The following is a 22459-nucleotide window of genomic DNA, read 5'->3' as shown; positions in this document are numbered from 1 at the left end:
ACACCAGCCCCGCCCCTCATTGTACAACACCAGCCCCGCCCCTCATTGTACAACACCAGCCCCGCCCCTCATTGTATAACACCAGCCGCCCCTCATTGTACACCAGCCCCCCCCTCATTGTACCCCACCCCCCCCTCATTGTACCCCAGCCCCCCCTCATTGTACACCAGCCCCGCCCCTCATTGTATAACACCAGCCCCGCCCCTCATTGTACAACACCAGCCCCGCCCCTCATTGTACACCAGCCCCGCCCCTCATTGTATAACACCAGCCCCGCCCCTCATTGTACCCCACCCCCCCCCTCATTGTACCCCACCCCCCCCCTCATTGTACACCAGCCCCGCCCCTCATTGTATAACACCAGCCGGGCTGGAAATGATTGACGTGCCAGGCAACCAATGGTGTGCTCTTTGTTTGGCCACGTGCTCTGAGAGCCGCCAATCAGTCAGGAGGAGCCGCTTGTGTAACGCCCGTGTGCGTCGGCAGGCCGTGGCGCGTGGCAGTGACGTCAGAGCAGTCGCGGGGGGGTGGGGGGGGGGGCCTGGGCGCCGCCTGTCACTCAGGTTGACGGACAGCTCCATGTTGGCGGGCGGTGGTGAGGGCGGTGCTCGGGGTGTGGGGGGGAGGGGGAGGGGGGGTCTGATTGACAGCTGCTGCGGGGACTTTTATTTTTATTTTGTTCTTTGTCTCTGCGTTTTGTTGCCGTCGTCGTTGCAAACAGATTGTGTCTTCCGGTCGGTTGTTTGCAAACTGCTTTCAGGGCAGAAAAGTTTCTGGCGCTCGGACCCGCGCAGCCGGTGAGTTGGTGTGAGGGGAGACCTGGGCACTGGGGGCACAGTCACTCACATACAGCCCCAGCGAAGGGTGTGGAGGAGCTGAAGCTGACACCTGCACACTGCTGGGCACCCGCTGCTGGGCACCCGCTGCTGGGCACCCGCTGCTGGGCACCCGCTGCTGGGCACCCGCTGCTGGGCACCCGCTGCTGGGCACCCGCTGCTGGGCACCCGCTGCTGGGCACCCGCTGCTGGGCACCCGCTGCTGGGCACCCGCTGCTGGGCACCCGCTGCTGGGCACCCTCTGCTGTGGAGGAACCAGAGGCACTTGGTGAGGTTCACACATTACTGGGGAATGGTATGGTCTCGCCTCTGCTCATGTCATTTTGTTGTTGTTGTTGTTCCTGATGTCACCCCTCCAGTCTCACACCTCCTAATGAAATAAAAACCAGAAGTTGCTGGGAACAATTAGCAGATCAGGCAGCATCCATGGAGAGAGAGAAGTGCGTCAACGTTTCAGGGGCGATGGCTTTTCGTCAAGAAGGATAACCAGGCAACAACAGCATCTTGCATTTATATAGCCACCTATTTACAGGGGCAGTGTCTCGGAGCGCTTCACAGTGGCGGACACCGGCGAGGACAACCTTGCCAGGCCCTTTACTTTGTTTGATTTCAACAGTCACCCGATATGCATTTACAGTTCCTAATGGTGAGGCTTCTGGCAACTCATACCTTTGTCCTCTGGATTTAAGTAAACGGTGGGAAGACAGATAAAGCTGCATTGTGTAAATTTTTGTATTTGTTTGGAATATGCTGAAGCATGCCAAGTAGTTTCTGGGTGTGCTTCTCCCACTTGTCTTTGTAAAGTGCAGTGAGACAGTCTCCTTAGGTCTACAGTATTAAGGGCATGGTTAATAGGTAAAAGAGAAAATTGTTGTTATACTCCTTGTTATACTTGTTATACTGTATAAATGCAATTTGTTGTTGAACTCTCAGTTTAGGCTAATACTCCAATGCAGTTTTGGGGTGTCCTGCATTGTTGGAGGTGCCTTCCTTCAAATGAGAGGTTAACCAAGATCCAACTTCCCTATTCAGATGGTCGTTAAACATCCCATGACACTATCCAAAAAGGAGGGAGTTTCTCCTGGAGTCTCTGGCAATAATTCCCTAAATTAAATTGATTTTTCACTTCATGGCTGTTTGTAGGATATTTGCTGTGCTGATAAGTTTCCTGCCCCATTTGTCTAAAATACAGTTACTAAGCTTCGAGTAACATTCTGTGAAGCGCTTTGAGATGTTTCAATGATGTGATAAGGTGCTACATCAAATTCAAACATTATAAGATATACTTTGTAACTACAGTATCAACTAGTATCAAACTCTAAACTCTATAGGGTTGAAAAGAATTTTACAGATCCTATTTAAGCTTTATGCTAGCCCAATATTAAATACTATTTACTATAATTCTTGTACTAAAACATATATAGTAGTTTACTGATATGCAGATAAGTCCTCAGTGGTTAGAGCACTCATCTCGCAAGCGAGTGTTCGATTCCCTGCGGGTGAAATGTTGGGCAAGTTTCCTTACTCCACACGCCCCTGTTTACCTAGTAGTAAGTTAGTCGATCGGCGGATCACTTTTCCGGGGGTAATTCTTTCAAAAAAAATCCTTTCATTTAATATAGCACTTTTCACTTCTTCTCGATGTCTCAAAGCGCTTCATAGAATAGACTTTAAAGTGAATTGACTGTATATTTGTGGGTGAAATGCGGCAGCCAATTGCGCACAGCAATTTATTATTGTTGTTTTTCTTGAGGGATTATTATCAGGTGGATTAAAATTGGTCATTTCAATCCACGACTGTTTGTGGGACACTGATGTATGCAATTAGCTGCCACGTTTCACCATAGGCATGGTCGAAGAGGAAGGTCATCAGGCGCGACTTGAAAATGAGCAAGGAAGGGGCAAGGCAGATGGATTAAGGGAAAGTATTTGAGAGTTTCTGGGAGTAGTGGCTGAAAACATGGCCACCGATGGTGGAACGGAGGGCACAAAGCTCATGCAGGAGGCTGGAGCCAGTCGAGCAGAGGCAAGAGGTGATGGGTTGGGGAGTAAGCAGGTCGGAGAGGTAAGGAGATCCCAGGGCATGGATGGATTTGAAGATTAGTGTGTGGATCTTGAAGTCGATCCGTTCAGTGATTGAGAGCCAGTGGAGACTGGCTAGAACTGGTGTGATGGTGGTAAGGAGTTTAGTGCGGTTGAGTATGCAGAAGGTGGAGTTTTGGATTAAAGAGAAGAGCTTCACAGGAACCAAGCAGTATGGCTTTCGTCTTGTTAAAATTTAGCTGTAGGAAGTGCAACAGAAGCAAAGTAAGTAAAGGGGAAGTAATGCAAAATTACATATGTATAACTTCTTTCACATCGGGACATCAGGTGGGGGACGTGGAGCGGGCTGGAGCCTGCTGAGTGAGGGTAGCGGTCAGGTTTATAAGGGGTTAGTAGGTCGGAGAAGTAGGAGGGGCAAGGCCGTGGAGGGCCTTGAAGGTGAGGACGAGGATTTTGAACTTGATCCTCTAAGGGATGGGAAGCCAATGGAGCCGGGCAAGGGTGGGTGTGATGGGGTCACAGAGCCTGATGAGGGAGATGACTCGAGCTGCGGAGTTCTGGATGATCTGCTTGTGGAGGGAAGAGTTGGGAAGGCTGACAAGCAAGAAGTTGGCATAGTCGAGCCTAGATGTAATGAAGGGTTTCAGTGGCCTGTGGGATGAGGCAGTGGTGGAGTCGGGCAATGTTGCAGAGGTGGGGGAAGGCAGAGTGGGTCATGGCACAGATGTGGGGGTGAATGGACAATTGACAGTCGAACAACACGTCTCAGTTCCTGACTGGCTTGGTGAGGTGGAGTGTGCATCCGTGGATGCTGATGCTGCCAGTGAAGCGCTAGCGTGAGCCGATCAGGAGGGCCTCAGTCTTGTTGATGTTCGTCTGTAGAAAGTTAGCTCTCATCCAGGACTTGATGTCTGACAGACAGTCTGTCAGGACAGCAGTGGTTCTGGAGCCAAGGGTGGAGGCAGAGAGACAGAGTTGGGTGTCATCCGTGTACATGTGTAAGTTCACCCCATGTCTGCAGGTGATATCACCAAGAGAGAGCGTGTACAGGTTGAAGAGGATAGGACCACGGACGTTACCCCGAGGAACACCGCACAAGATGGGGGTTGGAGGAGAAGCTGTTTGTGGAGACAAAGTGGAGCCGGTGTGAGAGATAGGATTTGAACAATTCAAGAACAGAACCTTGAAGGTTGAGGTGAAAGGAGAGGAGTATTGAGCAAAAATTTTGAATAATACTGGTGGTATGAATTTCAAAAAAATATTGATAAGCAGAGATAAGCAGCTGCCACACAAGCTCTGCACTTTCAACTGATGAAACCATCGCTCAATAGATAAGGCTGTGTGTGTGATGACTGACCAGACAGCTTTGCTTGTTGGCAGCACTTGGCGAGGCAAACTGATGATTGGGACCAAAGATTCTTTCAATTTGTCTCCTGTTAGCCTTCAAGCCAAAGCCCTAGCAAGTAGGATTACCCTAGCTGGACTAGCAGTTAGAAGCTGGCTTGGCAATCCTCTCAATGGAGAATTGTGTAGTTTTAGCTGGTTATGTGTTTTTAGATGGTTAAACTCCCAACGCACACTCTGTCCTCAAGCTTTAGATTTTAACAAACTGCGTCTAATATTTGGTGGAACTAAGTAAGCAGGATGCACCCATCGGGAGGGGGGGGGTTGTGTATTTAGTTGCAGATGCGGGAATTTCCATATGTAGGTGGCATATGTGAAAGTCTAACTGGTTTGGATACTCTTAAGCATGGTGATGGGTTTCTGAATGTATCGCACACCTGGCTGATCAGTGATCACAAAAGAGAAGTGAGGTTCACAACGATGAGGAAGAGCTGAATTTTCTTAGAAAGCCAGTTCCGTGCAAAGCATTTCAATTTAATTAAGCTTGTTGTAGCTTTCAAAATTCCTTCTGTAGATTTGTTGTGAATGAAAATGAATACTTCACATTGATTTTGATGGGTCTGCCCTCTGCTCAGCCTTCCTATCAATGATCTTGAATAGTGAAAAGTAAAGAATTGTGCAACACCCTCAGTATGTTTATCAGGATGAACCAGATAATCTGTAATGCAACACGTGTTGTGTATTTTACCATGACCTGAAAAACACTCTGATTTGAAAAAAAAACTTGGCTCAATCTGCAAACTGAAACTAAGAATTTTGCAGGGTTCTGTAAAAATTCTTATGTGTACAAAAATAAAGAAATATTTAAAATTGATCGTTACATATAGAGAGCCAATTATTTTCATCGGATGCAAATTCTGCAGTTTGGGAACAGAGAACTGAATGTACTTCGGAGGGTGGTGTTCTTTGTTGGAGCTTAACTTTGAATCTATAATAGCTTTAATGCAAACTATTTTTTTTAACAAAAATTAGCGGTCCCAATATTTTTAAATTTTCTCCCCATTGGCATACGCCTCTCTGCACCTAGACCCCAGCCTCCTCGTGCTGAGATGCAGTCCCATGGGCGCTGTTCACCTACTGATGTAATTGCTCAAGTGATCATTGTTCAGGTGTGAGCCTTGGCAGTGAGTGGGATGTCTTCCCACTCAACTACTATTTTATTTATATATATATATATATACCAGAAGAGGTTTACCAGTAGAGGTTGCTCTAGAGGGACCAGGAGCAGAACTCTGGCTACTTTTTCCCCTCCTCAACCCTGGAAGGCCAGGCCAAGTTTAGTCTTCTCACGAAGCTATAGCTGAGACCAGCAAACTCAGCAAAGAGCACGATTCAAACCGGTGAGATTATGGCCCATAAACTGGAGCTCTATCCATCGCACAATTGGAGCTATCTTTTATTTGTTAGTTATCAAACACAGATAAACTGTTTCCATATTATTTCAGCACTTTAGGATGTCCGTCTGACGTGAAGGGTGCTATAAAAATGCAATTTGTTGTTGTTTCAGCTATGTTGAGTTAAGTTTTTCTGTAACCAATGCAAAGGTCAAAGTTTGATTAAAATCCTGGTTGGTTGCTGCGAGCTCTAGACATTTATTTTTTGGCATGTTACAGAAAGAAGAATTATTGTGCTTAGAACTGTGAATAACTGAATTGGAAGTTCTTGATGGTAACATTGGAGAAGATAAAAGATTAGTTAAAGAGAAGCAACATTTTTGATTTTGTGAGCGGGAAGGGGCCCCTCACTTACTCGTGCACCAGCAAACTTAAGCAAGTTTCCTACCTCTGTTTACTTAGCAGTAATTAAGTAGGAACATGGTTATTAGTGGATTAGCGGATCGCTTTCCAGGAGTAATAATCACTTTTTTTAAAAAAATAATAATTTGGTTCAATGAGTTTAGATTTCCATTCTCAATGTAGAAACACTGAATTTTGAAAGGAACGTTCCAATTTCCATAATGCTACTACCTCATAGTCGCAGTCAGGATGTTATTCCCGGTTACAATACTTGAGTAACCTTCATGCAGTGTTTAGTGCCGGCAGTAGTTATTCAGCTGGACTTAAACCAAAACAACAACGGATTGTTGTTTTCACAGTAACTAAAGTAATTATTGGATCAAGAAACATAATCTGCTGGTTTGTGTATGTTCTTCTCAAGCAGATCTAATTTAGCTTTATTTATTTTTTCAAGATCGCAATCATTCATCTAACAATAGTTTTCTTTGCTCCTTTTTCATATAGTGACCCTGATTCATAGGAACCATGAAGCGGCTGTATCTCGTCGAACCTGTTATTGCTCTTACCGCCTTGGCTTCTCTACCAACATATCCGTTAATTCAACAGTATATTTATCGCAGGACATGGGAGGAGCAGACTAACAGCAGCTACATTGATCATGGAAATGTCACCTTCTGCAATCAGAATCGCAGTGATCCTGCCTTTGTGAAACAAGAAGTCAGTGTTTTCAAATTATGCATCACAAAAATAAATGTTTCATGTGCAGTTGTCAACCACATTTTTACTGTGTAGAGCTTTGAAACATTTTCCTACGTTAAAGGCGCTTCAACATGTGGAAGTTATTGCACAGTCAAATATATATTATGAATCATGTATTATACAATAATGTTTTTAAAAAAAACGTTTTAAGACTAAAGCGCTATGAATATAATCTTGTGAATCATCCTAATTTAGAAAGTTTTCTTTAAATTATATATTTATTTGTAAATATAGTATTTGGTACAAAAAACAACTTAAAATACAACATCTTTTGTTACATTTTTCCCATGTATCTTATATTATTATATTATATAATATATATATTATGTAATAATAATATTACTATTATATATCCTGATACAAAACATTCCATTCTTTACATTACATTCACTTTTTTGGGGCCGCTCTTCTATACGGTGAGCGTCCCCTGATGTTTGTCTGTGCGCGGTTGGGACCCTAGCGCGTTGGGTTTAGTACTGCTGTCAGCGTGTCCAGCGTAGGAGGGCTCCGGTTGGGGCTCAGGCCCCATCTGTCCGTTGCCGCGGCTGTGCCAAGCTTCAGCGTGTCCCAAAGCGCGTAGTCCCTGATGGTGGAGTGTGCTAGCCTGCAGCAGGCCTTCGCTGATGGCTGAGGAGGTGTTCCACCATCTCCTCACCTCCACAGCCACCCTGAAGGCAATATATGGTAGCAGCGAGGCCCCTGCAGTGCAAGAAGGACCTGATGTAGAGCGCTTTGTTTATCGTCAGCCAGGCCGTGTCCTGATGTTTGTTGGACAAGGCCGGTGACGAGGCATTCTGTCAGACATGTCTGACAGTCTCCCTGGGGTTCTCCCTCTATCAGGTCTATCCCCTCGCCCTCTCTGACGGTCCTCACTTACTCTCATGGACCACTGGGTGATTGCCCGCGGGTCTGTGATGTTCCAAGATGTGAATCTCTCGATGTGCGAGAGGCGTTTGGCACATTCCAGCTGCGGGGCGTTCCATTCCGAGGCAATTCTGCCAGACTCGTCCTTCTGAGCATCGGGTACAGGTAGAAGCCCAACACTTAGTGGCATTTGGTGCCGGCGTAGCAGGGCTCCAGCAGCCACAGCTTCAGGCAGCTACACACAAAGGTGGCAATGAGGATCAGGCCTACGTCTGGGACACTCTTGCCTCCCTTGTCCGGGATCTTCAGGAGTGCAGTCCTGCGGACGCACTCCACCTTGGATCCCCAGACAAAGTGGAAGATTACTCGGGTGACCTTTGCGGTGCTGGATGGTATGGGCCAGATTTGTGTCATGTGCAGCAGCAGCACCGAGGACTTTGATTGGATACCCATGCGGTCACGTCATACCAAAGTTTAAGACCTGGCTTTTCTGGCGGTTTACTTTGGCGCCCGAAGCCCTTTCAAAGTGATCACTGAGGCCTAGCGGGTTCGCGACCAAGTGCTGAGCAAGAGACAGTGATATCATCCACACATAGGGAGACCTTGGCTTGTGTGCCGTGGCTGCCCGGGATGGTGATACCTTTAATGCTCTCGTCCCTCTTAATGGCCTGAGCAAATGGCTCTATGCAGCAGACAAATAGAGCCGGGGACAACCCTGCCTGACTCCAGACCTGATGGGGAATGCCTGAGTCTCAAATCCATTCACTGTGACTGTGATACAATCGTCTCTGTAGAGCAACTGGATCCAGTTCAACATTCCCTCCCCAAAGCCCATTTGGAGAGCACCTCAAAACATGTAGTCCTGCGACACTCTGTTGAAGGCTTTCTTAGAAAGTTAATAGAAACTTCGCAAAGTAAAGCAAAAGCCCTTTAACACAGAGAGCTACCTAACGTATAGAAATATTACACTCCACCATTACTTTGTAATGCATCAGAAATACTAAGAAATTGAGTCTCCTGACCAAAATTAATTTGACTTGCTTTTAAAGATTAATATAGTTGTCCATTATTAAACAAATAGACAACTGATTATAGTTGTAATCATTTTGATTTAAGTGCTAACTTGACTTTTTTTATTTGTTTTTTTAGGAGGTTCAGAAAATGACTTCCCACTTTTTTATGTGCATGGAGTTGGCTGTGTTTCTCCCCGGTTTCATTGTTACCTTTATATTGGGCTCCTACAGTGACCGTCATGGACGTAAACTGTCTCTCCTCCTTCCCTCAATTGGGAGCCTGTTTAATAGCCTGGCTTTTTTAGCAGCATCTTACTTTTCTTGGCCAATTAATTTGCTGTTTATACCAGTGATCCTTACTTCATGTTTTGGTGGCTTCACAACTTTGATTGGGGGAATTTTTGCATATGTAGCAGATGTCTGCACTGGCAAGCAAAGAAATATGCGCATGGCATTGGTGGACATGATCATTGGAGTGATGGGTGGGGTTGGGGTGCTGTCAAGTGGCTATTTCTTAAATGCTGTGGGTTTTAACTGGCCATTTTTGACCATCACATTGATTAATTTTGTCAATATCATGTACATCGTGTTTTTCCTTGAAGAAACTGTGAATAAATCAGAAAACGAATCAAATGGAGTATCTGGTTTTGACCGCCTCAGAGAAATATTCTCTGGGATCTCTGTTCTTTACACTAGTTCTGATGTGAGGAAACGAATACAAATTAGTCTGTTGCTTTTTATTTTTTCGATGTACATACTTGCTAATTTTGGTAGTGCATCACTTTTTATTCTTTATGAACTGAATGCTCCCCTTTGCTGGAATGAAATTCTTATTGGTTATGGCTCTGGCGCTGGACTGCTTGTGTTCCTGACTAGCTTTGTGGGAGTTGCTCTGTTTTCCTGTTGTCTCAATGACGTTTATATAGTGCTGATCGGCATATTTTCCTTCGTTGGAGCAATGATCATGACCATCTTTGCCACTACTACTCCACTCATGTTTCTAGGTATGTACACCAAATTTTATTCGTACCATATTTATTCAATTAAGTCTGACCGGAACTTGAGAATTTAGATTTATCGAAAGTCACGCGTGAGAATGAGAAACAGCACAGAAGGTTGCCATTTTAGCATCATGTTGTTTTGGATATAAAATTGGTTTACTCAAACCACAACTGTTTGTAAAAACACTGCTTTGCGAAATTGGCTTCCATGGTTTTGCTGCAAAATATAACCATCTTAAAACGCAATCAAAAGCCACTTCCTTTCTGCACCAGATCTTTTTAATGCAAGTCATTGAGTTGTCATTTACAACTTCTGACTAACTGGTTATGATAACATGAATACAGCTGTTATAAAGGCCTAGAAATCTTGTTGTGTGAAAATTAGCTAATGCGTTTGCTGTAAATATACAGTTACTGCATTTTACAGTATATCCTGTGACGCACTTTGGGACATCCTCCGGATGTGGAAGGCACTATATAAAATGCAAGGATTATTATTATTATATTGAGGATAAATTTTGATTACTTACTGCAGATTTTAGTTTGGTTTTTTATTAAAAAGCTAGTATTTTCATTTTTTTAAAACCTTTTTTAAATTAAAAATTTGGAGTTCTGTAGAGTATTAGTTAGAGCACTTGCTTTGCAAGCGAGAGTACCCAGGTTTGCTTCCTGGGCAGGGCGAAATGTTCGGCAAGTTTTCTTACTCTACACGCCTCTGTTTACCTAGCAGTAAGTAGGAACCCAGTTGCTAGTTGGTTAGCAGATCACTTTTCTGGGGGTAATAATCCTTTCAAAAATAAATAATCATAAAAAATAATATGGTAAAAAATAAATAAAAATAATGATATTTAATCCACTACTATTTGTGGGACACTGCTGCGTGCAATTGGTTGCCACGTTTTGCCCACAAATATACAGTCAATTCACTTTCCAATATATTCTGTGAAGCGCTTTGAGACATCTCAAAGACCCGTTAAGGCGCTATATCAAATGCAAGGATTATTATTATTAGTAGTAGTAGTAATATGCCTCACCTGCAAATAGCAATGAGATGAATGATCAATGAATCTGCATTTCTTTAAATTACATACACAGTCTATTCTGTGAAGCGCGTTGAGACGTCAAGAAGACGTGAAAAGCGCTATATCAAATGCGAGGAATATTATTATTATTAGAATACATTAGAATATATGGCACAGAAACAGGTTATTCGGCCCAACTTGTCTATGTCGGTGTTTGTGCTCCACATGAGCCTCCTCCTGCCCTTCCTCAACTAAGCCTTCAAGCATAACCTTCTATTCCTTTCTTCCTCATGTACCTATCTGGCTTTCCCTTAAATATATCTATGCTATTTGCCTCAATAACTCCTTGTGGTAGCATATTCCACATTCCCACCACTCTCTGGGTGAAGAAATTTCTTCTGACTTCCCTATTTGGTCTATTTGTGACAATTTTATATTGATGGCCCCTGGTTTTGGTCTCCCCACAAGTAGAAACATCTTCCCTATGTCTACTCTATCAAAACCTTTCATTTTTTTTAAGACCTCTATCAGGTCATCCCTTACCCTCTTTTCAAGAGAAAAGAGTCCAAGTATGTTCAGGCTGTCCTGATAGATATAACCTCTCAGTTCTGGGATCATCCTCGTGAATCTCCTTTGCACCCTCTCCAGTGCCTCTACATCCCTTTTATAATACGGGGACCAGAACTGCACACAGTATTCTAAGTGGGATCTAACAAAAGTTCTATAGCAGTTTAGCATAACTTCCCTATTTTCATTTCTATCCCTCTAGAAATGAACCCCAATGCCTGGTTTGCTTTTTATCGTCTTATTATCATGACCCAACTGTGCAGCGCCTTGGGACGTCCTCCTGACGTGAAAGGCGCTTTATAAATGGAATCTTGTTGTTGTTGTTGTTGTTATTAACCTGCGTTGCTATTTTTAGTGAATTGTGTATGTGTACCCTTAGGTCCCTTTGCTCCTCTACCCCATTTAGGTTTTTATTTTCCAGGATGTATTTTCCTTCCTTATTCCTTCTATCAAAATGTACCACCTCACGCTTTTCTACATTGAAATGCATTTGCCATTTGCCCACTCAGCAAGTTTATTAATGTCTTGCTGTAATTTGTTGCAGTCCTCCTCTGTATTAACTACTCCCCCCAATTTGGTGTAATCCGCAAATTTTTAAATTGTACTGCTGATTCCCGAATCCAAATCATTAATGTATATTGTGAACAACAGTGGTCCCAATACCAATCCTTGTGGAACACCACTGTCCACTCCCTGCCAGTCTGAGTAGCTACACTTCACCCCTACTCTCTGTTTTCTGTTTCGCAGACAGTTTGCTATCCATTCTGCTATTTTTCCTCTGACTCCACCCGCTCGTACATTATTCATTAATCTATTATGTAGTGCCTTATCAAACACCTTTTGAAAATCTAAGTATATTACATCTACCGCATTACCCTTAATGATGGAGGAATATGGGCCACAGCACAATTTCCTATATGTGATATTTAACACTCCACCCAGTGTTACATCAGTTTAATACCTCATCTGAAGGACCACACCCTCAACAATACCACGCTCAGTAGTAATGGCATGTCACACCTGATTATCAACTCAAATCCTGATGTGAAGCTCAAACTGACAACCTTTTAATCTAGTGTCACCAACAAAGCCAAACTGATACAAAGAGACAGAGAGCCTTTTGTGTTTCTTCCAACAATTCACTCACCCGATCTTTAATTTAAATGCGGTAGTTTTAGCTGATTAAAAATGTCTAGTGTCATTTGCAATAAAGCCTATATATTTAATGAGAGCATGAGGTGTTTTATCATCACTCTGAATCAGTGGAAGTTGTTGCTTTATTTAAGTGTAAAAAGATATAGTTTATTGTGTTTATTACAGATAAGACTTTCACTAGCAGTTACAGCTATAAAAAACATTAATGAGATAACCTTTGGTAACAGTTTGAGATGATTTACAGTCTTCTGGCAGTGGAACAAAACTACTCATCAAGTCAAATGGCCGATAGTTTATGTAGTCTTAAGATGTGTCAAACAGATTGGTGTTCAACTCTTTTTTGTTGGTTCTTAGGTCTTATTAAGCTTAGCCATGTGGTGGTGACGTGTGCTGTAATTAATTTTAAGTATTGATTCCTTGCTCCCACTTTCAGAATAATACTCCCAATGATCCTCAACAAAATATCTTTAATATTTTTACCAACTCCACAAACATTAGAACTGTATCTGAGAACTGCAGAATAGCAGGATGGCAAATGTGACGTGAGCCTGGGAGTTTTAGATGAGCTAGTGGGGAAAAATGCTTGAAAGCATTACTATATTTGGGATCTTATCAATTCTCATCTTAAAAAGTACAGATGTTGTAAGGAGTAGTCAACATGGATGAAGACATAGTAGTCACACCTCACAAATTTAGTGGAATTATTTGAGAAAGAGAGAAATTTACTTGTAATTTTTAATTTTTGACACGATGGGCCGAATGGGCTTCTGTAGTATAAATACATTTACAAAAAATAATACATTTGATTAAGCTCCATAGGTGGAAAACAAATTGAATGAATGGTATACACATTACATGCAGAAAGTGACATCAGTGGCGATCTGACGACAGGAATTCAGGTATTTTTAACACAGGAAGCCGGCAAATCAGCCCCAGAATGTGGGTGGACTGTGCTTTGGTTAGTGCAGGTCCATAGGACTCCAGCACTAAAAGCGAGACTAAACTGCGGGGGTAGCTTAAAACACGTTGCATTGTATTGTACTGCAACTTAATTTAATGTTTTTGCACAATAAGTTAAAATAATGAATTTGGCTGAAGACATTATTGAAAAAGGAAGGTCTTGAGGTAGGCCTTTGAAGAAGCAAGGGAGGGGCGAGGCTGAAGGCCAGACTGCTGATAGTGGAGCAGGACGATGGGGGATGTGGAGCAGGGAGGGATCGGACAGGTTGGTGACGTTTTAATGGGTCCCAGAGGTAGAGCAAGATCATGGAGGGCCTTAAAGATGACAGTAATCTTGAACTCAATTCTCCGGGGAATGGGCAGCGTTAGGGTTAGGATGGGGTTGATCAGCTGATGAAGATTCGTGTGGGAGAGTACCTGAACTGCAGAGTTCTGGATAATCATTTTTTTGTGGAGGGAAGAGTTGGGAAGTACGGCAAGCAGGGAATTAGCGTAGTCAAGCCTGGACGTAATGAATGTATGGATAATAATAATGATAATACAACAATAATAATCCTTGCATTTGCTATAGTCCCTTATCACGTTGACACCTTAAAGCGCTTCACGGTATATATTGTAAAGTGAAGTGGATTGACTATATTTTGTGAACGAGATGCGGCAGCCAGTTGGGCACATGTTTGCCCCCCGAACATTTGCAGTTTTTTTTGAGGGATTAGTACCCCCGGAAAGCAATCCTCCAATCCACTAACAGCCGAGTTTCTACTTACCACTAGCTAAACAGGCATGTGGAATAAGGATTATTATTGTTTTTAATAGTAATGAGTTGACTAATCATTTTGAGCTCTTTGCTTTTCAGTCAGACTGGTTAGCCTGTTTGCCATGATGCCACTCCCTGTCATTCGATCAATGCTATCCAAGATTGCTTTACCCAGTGAACAAGGTTAGTTGCTTTTGTGATAAGAGAACAAAAATCCTTGTGTGTCTTGTATTAGGTGTTGTTTGTAACAGGGTGCCGAGTAAAGTTTCCACTTCACAGAAATTAAATAAAAGCAAATGGAATTCTGGAATTTATTATAAGAGCATCTTTCACATAGGAAGGACATATTTAAGGCTTCACACAACTGACTGGGTGCCCAAGGGCATCATTACAGTCCGACCCTATCTTTGACATGTTTTTTTTTCAAATTGAAAATTGGGATGCAGATCCAAGGTTCTAAGTATATAATACATCAACAATGTCCAGGTCAGTGCCTTGGGATGACCTCCCGACGTGAAAGGTGCTGTACCATTGTAATTTTGTTGTTATGAGATCAAATCCTAGTGTGGGGCTTGAGCTCAAAACTCTGCAGCTCAGTAAGAGTGCTATCAACTGATTCAGTCATATGTGCATATCTACCATTTCATATTCTTAAACCTCCTCTGCTTTGCACCATCTTTGCCTGTCTTCAGATCACGCCTGAAGACCTTCCTCTTGGACCATGCCCACAGTAACCTCCCATTTATTCCTGGCTCGGTGACACTGATACTGTTATGCCATTCACTCGCTCACGTCTTAGCTTGGTAATACCAGCAAATTTTATAAAACATGAAATCCTCTCTATGTTTGCCCCCACTCCCCCAGCAATATAAGCAGAATCAGATTTATTGGGTTGGTTCCATTTTGAGGCTATTAGAAGGATAAATTACACTGCTTTCCCATTTAGGAGAGTCAAGTACTTTTATGCACACTGCCCTGAGCAGATTTTCCCAAGGTTCAGGGAAGATAAACTGTTTTAAAAAATATTAATAGTAATAATCTTTGCATTTGGGACTTCGCTTTCATATCTAAAAATGCTTTAAAGGATTTATTATAATTTAAAATGACTTCTTTAAAAAAAACTGTAAATGAGCAGTTTTTAATGATGTATTGTGGAATCTACCCATAATATACCTAAGAGGAGAAGGGGCATTCACAACATCTAGTCGAAGAAGACACGGTTTTGCTCTGATTCAGATCACAAACTATCTGGAACGATAATGACTTGTTTCATTCACATACTAAGAGTTCCTTTCATGCACAGATGACAGCAGATTAATTCCAGTTTGTACAGATTCTCTTCTAAAGTTGAGGCAAATTCAGGTCAGAAGATGGAATTGGGAACAGCATAAATAACTCTATTGTTTATCTTCAGGTTTACTTTGGTTCCAGGAAATAAAGAATTTGTTGCTCCGGTATGAGAAATCAATTTGATTTGGGTCAGCACTAACCATAATAGTTGTAATTGAGTTTATCCATCTCTCACCACCCACAAGAGTAGAAGTTTAACACTGCTGAAATGTTAAGCAGCTTTGACAGCCACACACAGAGGATTACTTGATTCAGCAAAGCCAGAAAATCTCATTGCATCCAAAAAAAGGCTGGTGAAGCATGAAGGGAGCATATGTTGCTGATAATTATACTGTGGAACAAAACTATCAATCCATTCCTGTAAGCAGGAAAGAGAAGCAATAATGAACAGTGGATCAGAATAAATGCACACCAAACTAAGTTTGTTCGTAGTTGTGAAAATACTTCTAATAAAGCCGAGTGCTTTTTAGAAACTTAAACAAGAAATTACATTTGTGTAGTGCTTTTCATGTCCCAATGTGCTGGACAGTCAAGGATTTGGAGCCAAGCTGGAGGTTGGGATCAGGAGGGTTGGAGCGCTTAACAGTGACATAGTCCGATGAGGGGGGAGGTGACCATAGGCACAGTCGAAGGGGAAGGTCTTCAAGCGCGACCTGAAAATGGGGAGAGAGGGGGCAAGGCAAAGGGATTGAAGGAGAGAGTTCCACAGCTTTGGGGCATAGTGGCTGAAAGCACAAACGCCGATGGTGGGGCGGAGGGTCCAGGTGACAAGGAGGAGGCCGGAGCCAGTCGAACGGAGGCAGGATTTTCACATAATTTCGGGCAGAATGCTCGAATGCTCAGGGTGCAAGAGATTTTTAGCTGGACTGGCTCTCCGGGCTCTGGAATATCCGAGTTATATTTTAAATTTGCAATTTTACACAGGCTGTAAATGCAGCAAAAATAAATTTGTTTAAAAAGTTTTACAGTAAATAAACTCATTGTGTTTTCCCTCCAGTTATTACACCAAATTTGTGAGTAGGACAAATTTGATTCATTATTATCTTCTTACCATCAGTTGTGTTGTACAATTTAATTTCATAACTTCCAATCGTACTTAATGTCATTGCCAGTCAATCAGTAATTTACCTGACCGGATTTAGGATCTACTATTGCTATTTGTCGCTTAGATAAGGATTCTTTGAAATCGGAATGTCTGTTGGCGACTCTTGCCTTTAAACCGCTGTAGTGCTGGTTCAACTTTATAGAATGTGATATAATCAAGCATTGATGGATGGTGCGTTTATACCTCAGGGTGTAGAATTATGTTTAAGTCACTATGTTAAGAAGACAAGAAGTCTCCTCAAAGCAGCCATTTAAACATAGCTCTGAAACATAGAAACAAAGAAACAGTGGTAGGCTATTCAGCCCCTTGAGCCTGATCTGCCATTTTATAAGTTCATGGCTGATCTGTACCTCAAGCCCAGTTACTGCCCCTTGAAACCATTAAACATTTGAAAAGTGCCATGGGGTCTTTTTAACATCCACCTGAAAGATGTAGATGAGTTCTCGATTTAATATCTCATTCAAAGATACCATCCCTAACAACGCAGCACTTCCCACAATACTGCATTCTTCAAGGCCGGTCTCAAAACCTTTCTCTTTGACCGTGCCTTCAGCTCCCCTCTCGACTCTCTTCCCCCTCCTCGCTCCCTCCCTTCCCTCCCCTCACCCTGACCATTTCCCCCCTCCTCGCTCCCTCCCTTCCCTCCCTTCACCCTGACCATTTCCCCCCTGCTCGGGTCATGACCCAACTGTGCAGCGCCTTGGGACGTCCTCCTGACGTGAAAGGCGCTTTATAAATGGAATCTTGTTGTTGTTGTTGCATTGGAGGCTTAGTCTATGCTGTGATCTCAAATCCCAACATGGCGCACAAACTTACAGCCTTCTGACTTGGAGACAAAGTGCCATGTACTCTTGTCACTGAGTGTTCCATTTTGAAGTTGAAGTGTGAGCGAGATTTTTTGGTACTTGAAGAAACTAAAAATCATTTGTTTTTCTTGCAGGTGTTCTCTTTGCCTGTGTAGCCTGCCTGGAAAATTTAAGTGGGACCCTTTCCTCTGTAATTTTCAATAGCATTTATGCTGCTACTGTTTCACATTTTGCAAGCCTTAGCTTTCTGATATCGGCATGTTTATGCATTATTCCAATATCTGTTTTGTGGTAAGTCGATGTATTTTAATGCTCTCTAAATTTAAATTCTTTGGACTATGACATTAGTTTGTTTCATGCATTTATTTTATACATTTTGCACATTGTTCAGAGTTTGATCAGATTTACTCTGTGTACCAGAACCTTGTGAAAAGAAGGCTCCAGCCTTAGCCCCCTGTTTTCCATCGTTACACTCTCCCTGTTGGTGATGTCAACCATAAACATGGGGTCACTTTCACATGTATGTGGATGATGCCCGTAACTGCTCCTCCTCTTCCAGCAGTGACTACAGGTCCACCGATGTTCAGGCAGTTTGCTTCTCAGAATTCAAGGCCTGGGTGAACACAAACTTTTTGCAGTTGAATGTTGACAAGATGGAAGCCATACTCCCTGACTCCCATCAATGTTTTCTTTCCTGCGGCGCTGACCTCCCCAACTTACCCTTAAGATTTACTGAACCTGTGTGTAATCTAGGCATCAGATTCCATCCCTTGCCGTCCTTACTAATCCCTGACCAGGACCACTTTCCTCCGCCACATTGATCTCCTCCGACCGAACCTTACCCCAAACGCAGCCGGAACCCTAATCCATGCTTTTGTCAACTTCCACCTCGACTATTCCAATGCCCTCCTTGTTGGTCTCCCTAACTCCACTATCCACAAAATCCAACTAATTTTTAATTGCCTGATTCAAGACCAGTCTCAAGATCCTCCTCTTAACCATGCCTTCGGCCACCCTTCTGCCCTCCCTTCCCTCCTCCCCTCCTCATCCCAACACCTTACTTAGGTCCAAATCCCTGACTGTCCAGCGCCTTGGGATGTCCTCTTGATGTGAAAGGTGCTATACAAATATAATTTGCTGTTTGCTTCCTGTATACTCGCCCACACTCCGTACCCCCATCACACCAGTTCTAGCCAGGCTATAATGGCTCCCTATCACAGAACAAATTGTCTTCAAGATCCTCACACTTGTCTACAAATCCCTTCATGACCTGGCATCTCCCTACTTCTCCAACCTGCTTACTCCCCATTCACTTCCCACTTGGCTAGCTCCACTTGGCTGGCTCTGGCCTCCTGCTTGTTCCTCATCCCCTCTTCTCCATCATCGGCAAATATGCTTTCAGCCAATACCCCACCAAAACTTTAAAACTCTCTCTAAATCCCGCAGCCTTGCCCCCTACTTCCCCATTTTCAGATCACACCTGAAACCCTTCCTCTTTGACCTGCCTACAAGTCACTTCCTTCCTTCTCCCAGCTCAGCCACGGTTACGTACTCTGAGATGCTACCCCGTGTGAAGGACGCTATATAAATGCAAGTTGTTGTGATTGTGGAACTGAAATATTGGACAATATGAACTGGGGAGGATGGAAGTTTGGATGAGTCCAATAAGTTAGTGCACTGCTCCTTTACTTCAGAGACCTGGGTTCTGTGGGGTTGTTACTGTGGGGAGTGGGGGGACATAACAGTTAGAATGGTTCCACAGAGATGTGTTCGTGAATAAAAAATGTTCTCTAACTAAAGTCAATTATAACTCCCCAGCACTCTCTGACTAGGATCCGCTAACTCAGCACAAAGTAGGGAAAGAAACTGGGACCTACAAAGTCTATGTATCAGCTACTCACTGAATAACCTTGCTGAGGAGCCAAGTTTAAATTTTGACAGATTGTATACAGCAACAACAGATACTGGGGTCCAAGTAGTAGGGAAACTCTTTAGAAATTTTTTTCAGCCTTTAAGAGACCGTGAGTTTCTTTTTTTAAAAAAAAATCAGATTCTCCCCGAAAATGTGTCTTTGAATTAAAAGCATGTCACTAATCCATTTAGCCTAATTTGCATCATTTTTTTGAATGGGATACCTTAATAAAAGATCTTGCCGGAGTTCATGTCAGTCCACTGGAATCCCAGAAGTAAATCCATTATATGATCCAATGGGTTGACCTAACCTGCTTTCCTTCCCATTCCTCCTTTGTACAACTTTGATTTTCTTATTAAGTCCTGTAGCTCATTGGTTAGAGCAGTTTGTGGGACACTGCTGTGCGCAATTGGATGCCGAGTTTCGTCCACAAAATGTATAGTCCAAATGTACATTCTGTGAAGCGCTTTGAGACATCTCAAAGACCCGACTTCAGCTCATCAGGACCTGTTTTGAAGCATTAACAGAGAGTTATTTTTTAATAGCCATTCAGTCTGGATTTAAGGGTTATATGGTCACTTATACACAAGCAAAATATAAATGATTGAAATCGGCTATTTTCAAAAGGACAATGTTAAAATCATTTGGTCTCGAAATCCCAATGCCACTTACAGTAAACTACAATTGACAATAGGGATAAGAAAACTTGAATTCCTGGTTCCAGTTCGAAGCATATTACACATTTTTGGGGAGGGAGAAGTGGCCAGAAACAACAATTTAAAACTCCGTCCCACAGTCCCCCCATCGTGCTCCTTCCCATGCCTCCTTCAAGACCCTCCTATTCAACTGTGTCCTCGGTCACTCTCCTTCCCCTACCCTCCCCACCCTCCTCCCCTCCTGATCCCAACCACCAGCTCGGGTGCAGATCTTTGACTGTCCAGCACCTTCGGACATCCTCCTGATGTGAAAGGCGCTAATCAAATGGAATTTTGTTGTTGTTGTTGTCGAGAAGAAGTGATAAGGCGCTATATAAAATAAAAGTATTGTTATTATTTCATTGTAAAGTGTAGTGACTGTATTGTAAAGGTGAACCATTAAGAAATACTCCAACAAGACCCCTTTGATGTTATTTGCTGACCTTTTTCTATGTTTTTCTCACTTTGTGTTCTTTCAGCTTCCTGCTGTGCTGGAAATCTGAAGACGAGGATGCTACCCATCTGATTGACGATGAGGTTTACACAAATGATGCTTTAAACAATTCTTTGATATGAAAATCTACAGAATTATGCCAGCTTGCTGTATGTTTTTTTTTACGTTGTGTGTTCTTTCAGCTTCCAGCTCTACTGGAGAATGAGGAGGAGATTGTGGGCAGCTAATTGATGATGAGGGTTGTATAGTGAATCCTTGATCGAATTTGCATCAGAGGGAGCTTACCTTGTGATATTTTCCTGCTTCACAACGCTCGTCATGTCAAATACATTGGCTTCTTCTTGTCATAAATAATATTTACATGTGCAACTAATGCATTTCAATGTGCACTAGAAATAGACAGAAAACAGAAAGCACTTATGAAGCACTGACAGTTAACCCTTTCATACCAGCCCAGTGTATGATACTTTCTGGTTTTATATAGTTGCTTTACCCTTAATAATTTGCACTATCAGAGCAATTGATGGTATCAGGTGATGCGATCTAGCTTTCAGTTGCCAGAATTTATTCCCTATAATACCTTTTTTTGTGCTGATTTTCATCCATTCAATCTGGATTATGATACAGCCTTGAAATTTAGCAGGCACTATGCTTAATGCAATTCATTAAACAAAATACATTTTCCATACCCAATGTGATGAACACGCTTTGAATATTTCAGTCAGTTTGTAAATTAATTGGCAACATCCATACATCCCTCATCACTTGCAACCAAACCAGTTGACCTTTGCTTAATTTTCCAATCTGGGCTACATGTACTCAGGCTGTAGTGCTCAATGTAGAGTCAGATCAAAAGACGACAAGAGGTTTGGATGAAAGATTTCTTTCAGCACATTTGATCTCATTCTTTCAGAATATCCAGTCCTGCTATTTGAGCATCAAACTGAAATCCAATGTCTTGACTTCAGGTAACATTCTGTTTCAACTGTCCTTTCTAGTAACCTGCTCCAGTTATTATTTACCCTCTATGTAGCGAAATCCTTCCTTGTGTGCCCTTTACTGTTTGAAAACCCAACCCTGTATCCTCTTTTTCAGTGTTTCATTGCATCACGTTCTCAATCCCACTAAAGATCCTACCAAAGTTCCCCTCTGAGATGTGTCTTTTCAAGAGTGAAGAGCTTAGCTTGTTTAATCATTTCTCATAGTTCATTCCTCCTCAGTAATCTCCTCCGCACTGTCCCTGGGTCCTGGTCTACTCACTTATGTCATAGACCAAATTATGCGCACTTTGATATTCAACAACAACAACTTGCCCCTCACGCAGGGTGGTGTCTCAGAGCACTTATGTACAAAGAATAGGAGGGGTCTCAGTGCAGATCTTCTCGCTGTTTTTCTGAAGGAGCTATCTAGTGCTGTTACAATACCACTAAACACACTGCTGTAATATGTCCAATAGTCCTTGAACATATTCAAGACTAAGATTGATAGATTTCTTACTGCAAAAGGTATTAAGGGATATGGGGATAAGGCAGGGTCAGGTTATTAGCTGGAGTTAGATTAGAAGATCAGCCATGATTGAATGGTGGGGCAGGCTCGAAGGGCCGAATGGCCTACTCCTGCTCCTACATGTTATGTTAGTCTGTGAGTTGGCTGGAAAATCCATTTTCTGACCTAATTTCGAAACCAATTTTAGTGAGTTAGGATATTATCCCCCTTCAGGATTTTTGTGTTTCTCTTTTATTTAAAAATATATTTGTGACATGTGAAATATTGTCAGTTTAACCTCCCTCCTCCACTCCCACCCCCACACACTATATTGGTACGTGCGCTTTGTATTCTTGAAATGTAATACATGTGCAGTGTTTGGGATTGTATTACCTTAAATACCATTCCTTATCTTTCCATTCTCTTAAGCTTATTGCTTCACATTTATGTGCATATCATCTTACTTGTTTCCTGTGTCTACTTGTGTAATGTTGATCTACTAACAGCTTTTATTGTGTGTTGTTTTATTAAATTA

At 42.5% G+C, this 22459-nt stretch overlaps 1 protein-coding gene across 1 annotated transcript; it reads left to right on the top strand.

Annotated features, from left to right (window-relative positions):
• Window positions 1-621: 621 nt before the first annotated feature.
• Window positions 622-21937, top strand: LOC103183243 (solute carrier family 46 member 3). Its single transcript, XM_007900600.2, has 7 exons — window positions 622-797; window positions 6524-6736; window positions 8792-9659; window positions 14217-14300; window positions 17513-17669; window positions 20465-20522; window positions 20622-21937. Exons 2-7 carry the CDS (start codon window positions 6545-6547, stop codon window positions 20664-20666), a joined length of 1404 nt encoding a protein of 467 aa, XP_007898791.2. The 5' UTR covers window positions 622-797; window positions 6524-6544; the 3' UTR covers window positions 20667-21937.
• Window positions 21938-22459: the final 522 nt, after the last annotated feature.

The sequence above is a fragment of the Callorhinchus milii genome, unplaced genomic scaffold, assembly GCF_018977255.1.
Source record: "Callorhinchus milii isolate IMCB2004 unplaced genomic scaffold, IMCB_Cmil_1.0 Scaffold4, whole genome shotgun sequence".
In the NCBI taxonomy this organism is placed as follows: Eukaryota; Metazoa; Chordata; class Chondrichthyes; order Chimaeriformes; family Callorhinchidae; genus Callorhinchus; species Callorhinchus milii.
This window is presented reverse-complemented; position numbering and strand designations above follow the sequence as displayed.

What these genes read in the sequence shown, in the direction of transcription:
- LOC103183243 (XM_007900600.2), top strand. Translation starts at nt 6,545, where the DNA reads ATGAAGCGGCTGTATCTCGTCGAACCTGTTATTGCTCTTACCGCCTTG. An exon ending in TGCTTTACCCAGTGAACAAG is followed by an intron (nt 14,301 to 17,512) that starts GTTAGTTGCTTT and finishes TTTTTCTTGCAG; the next exon opens with GTGTTCTCTTTGCCTGTGTA. An exon ending in ATTCCAATATCTGTTTTGTG is followed by an intron (nt 17,670 to 20,464) that starts GTAAGTCGATGT and finishes GTGTTCTTTCAG; the next exon opens with CTTCCTGCTGTGCTGGAAAT.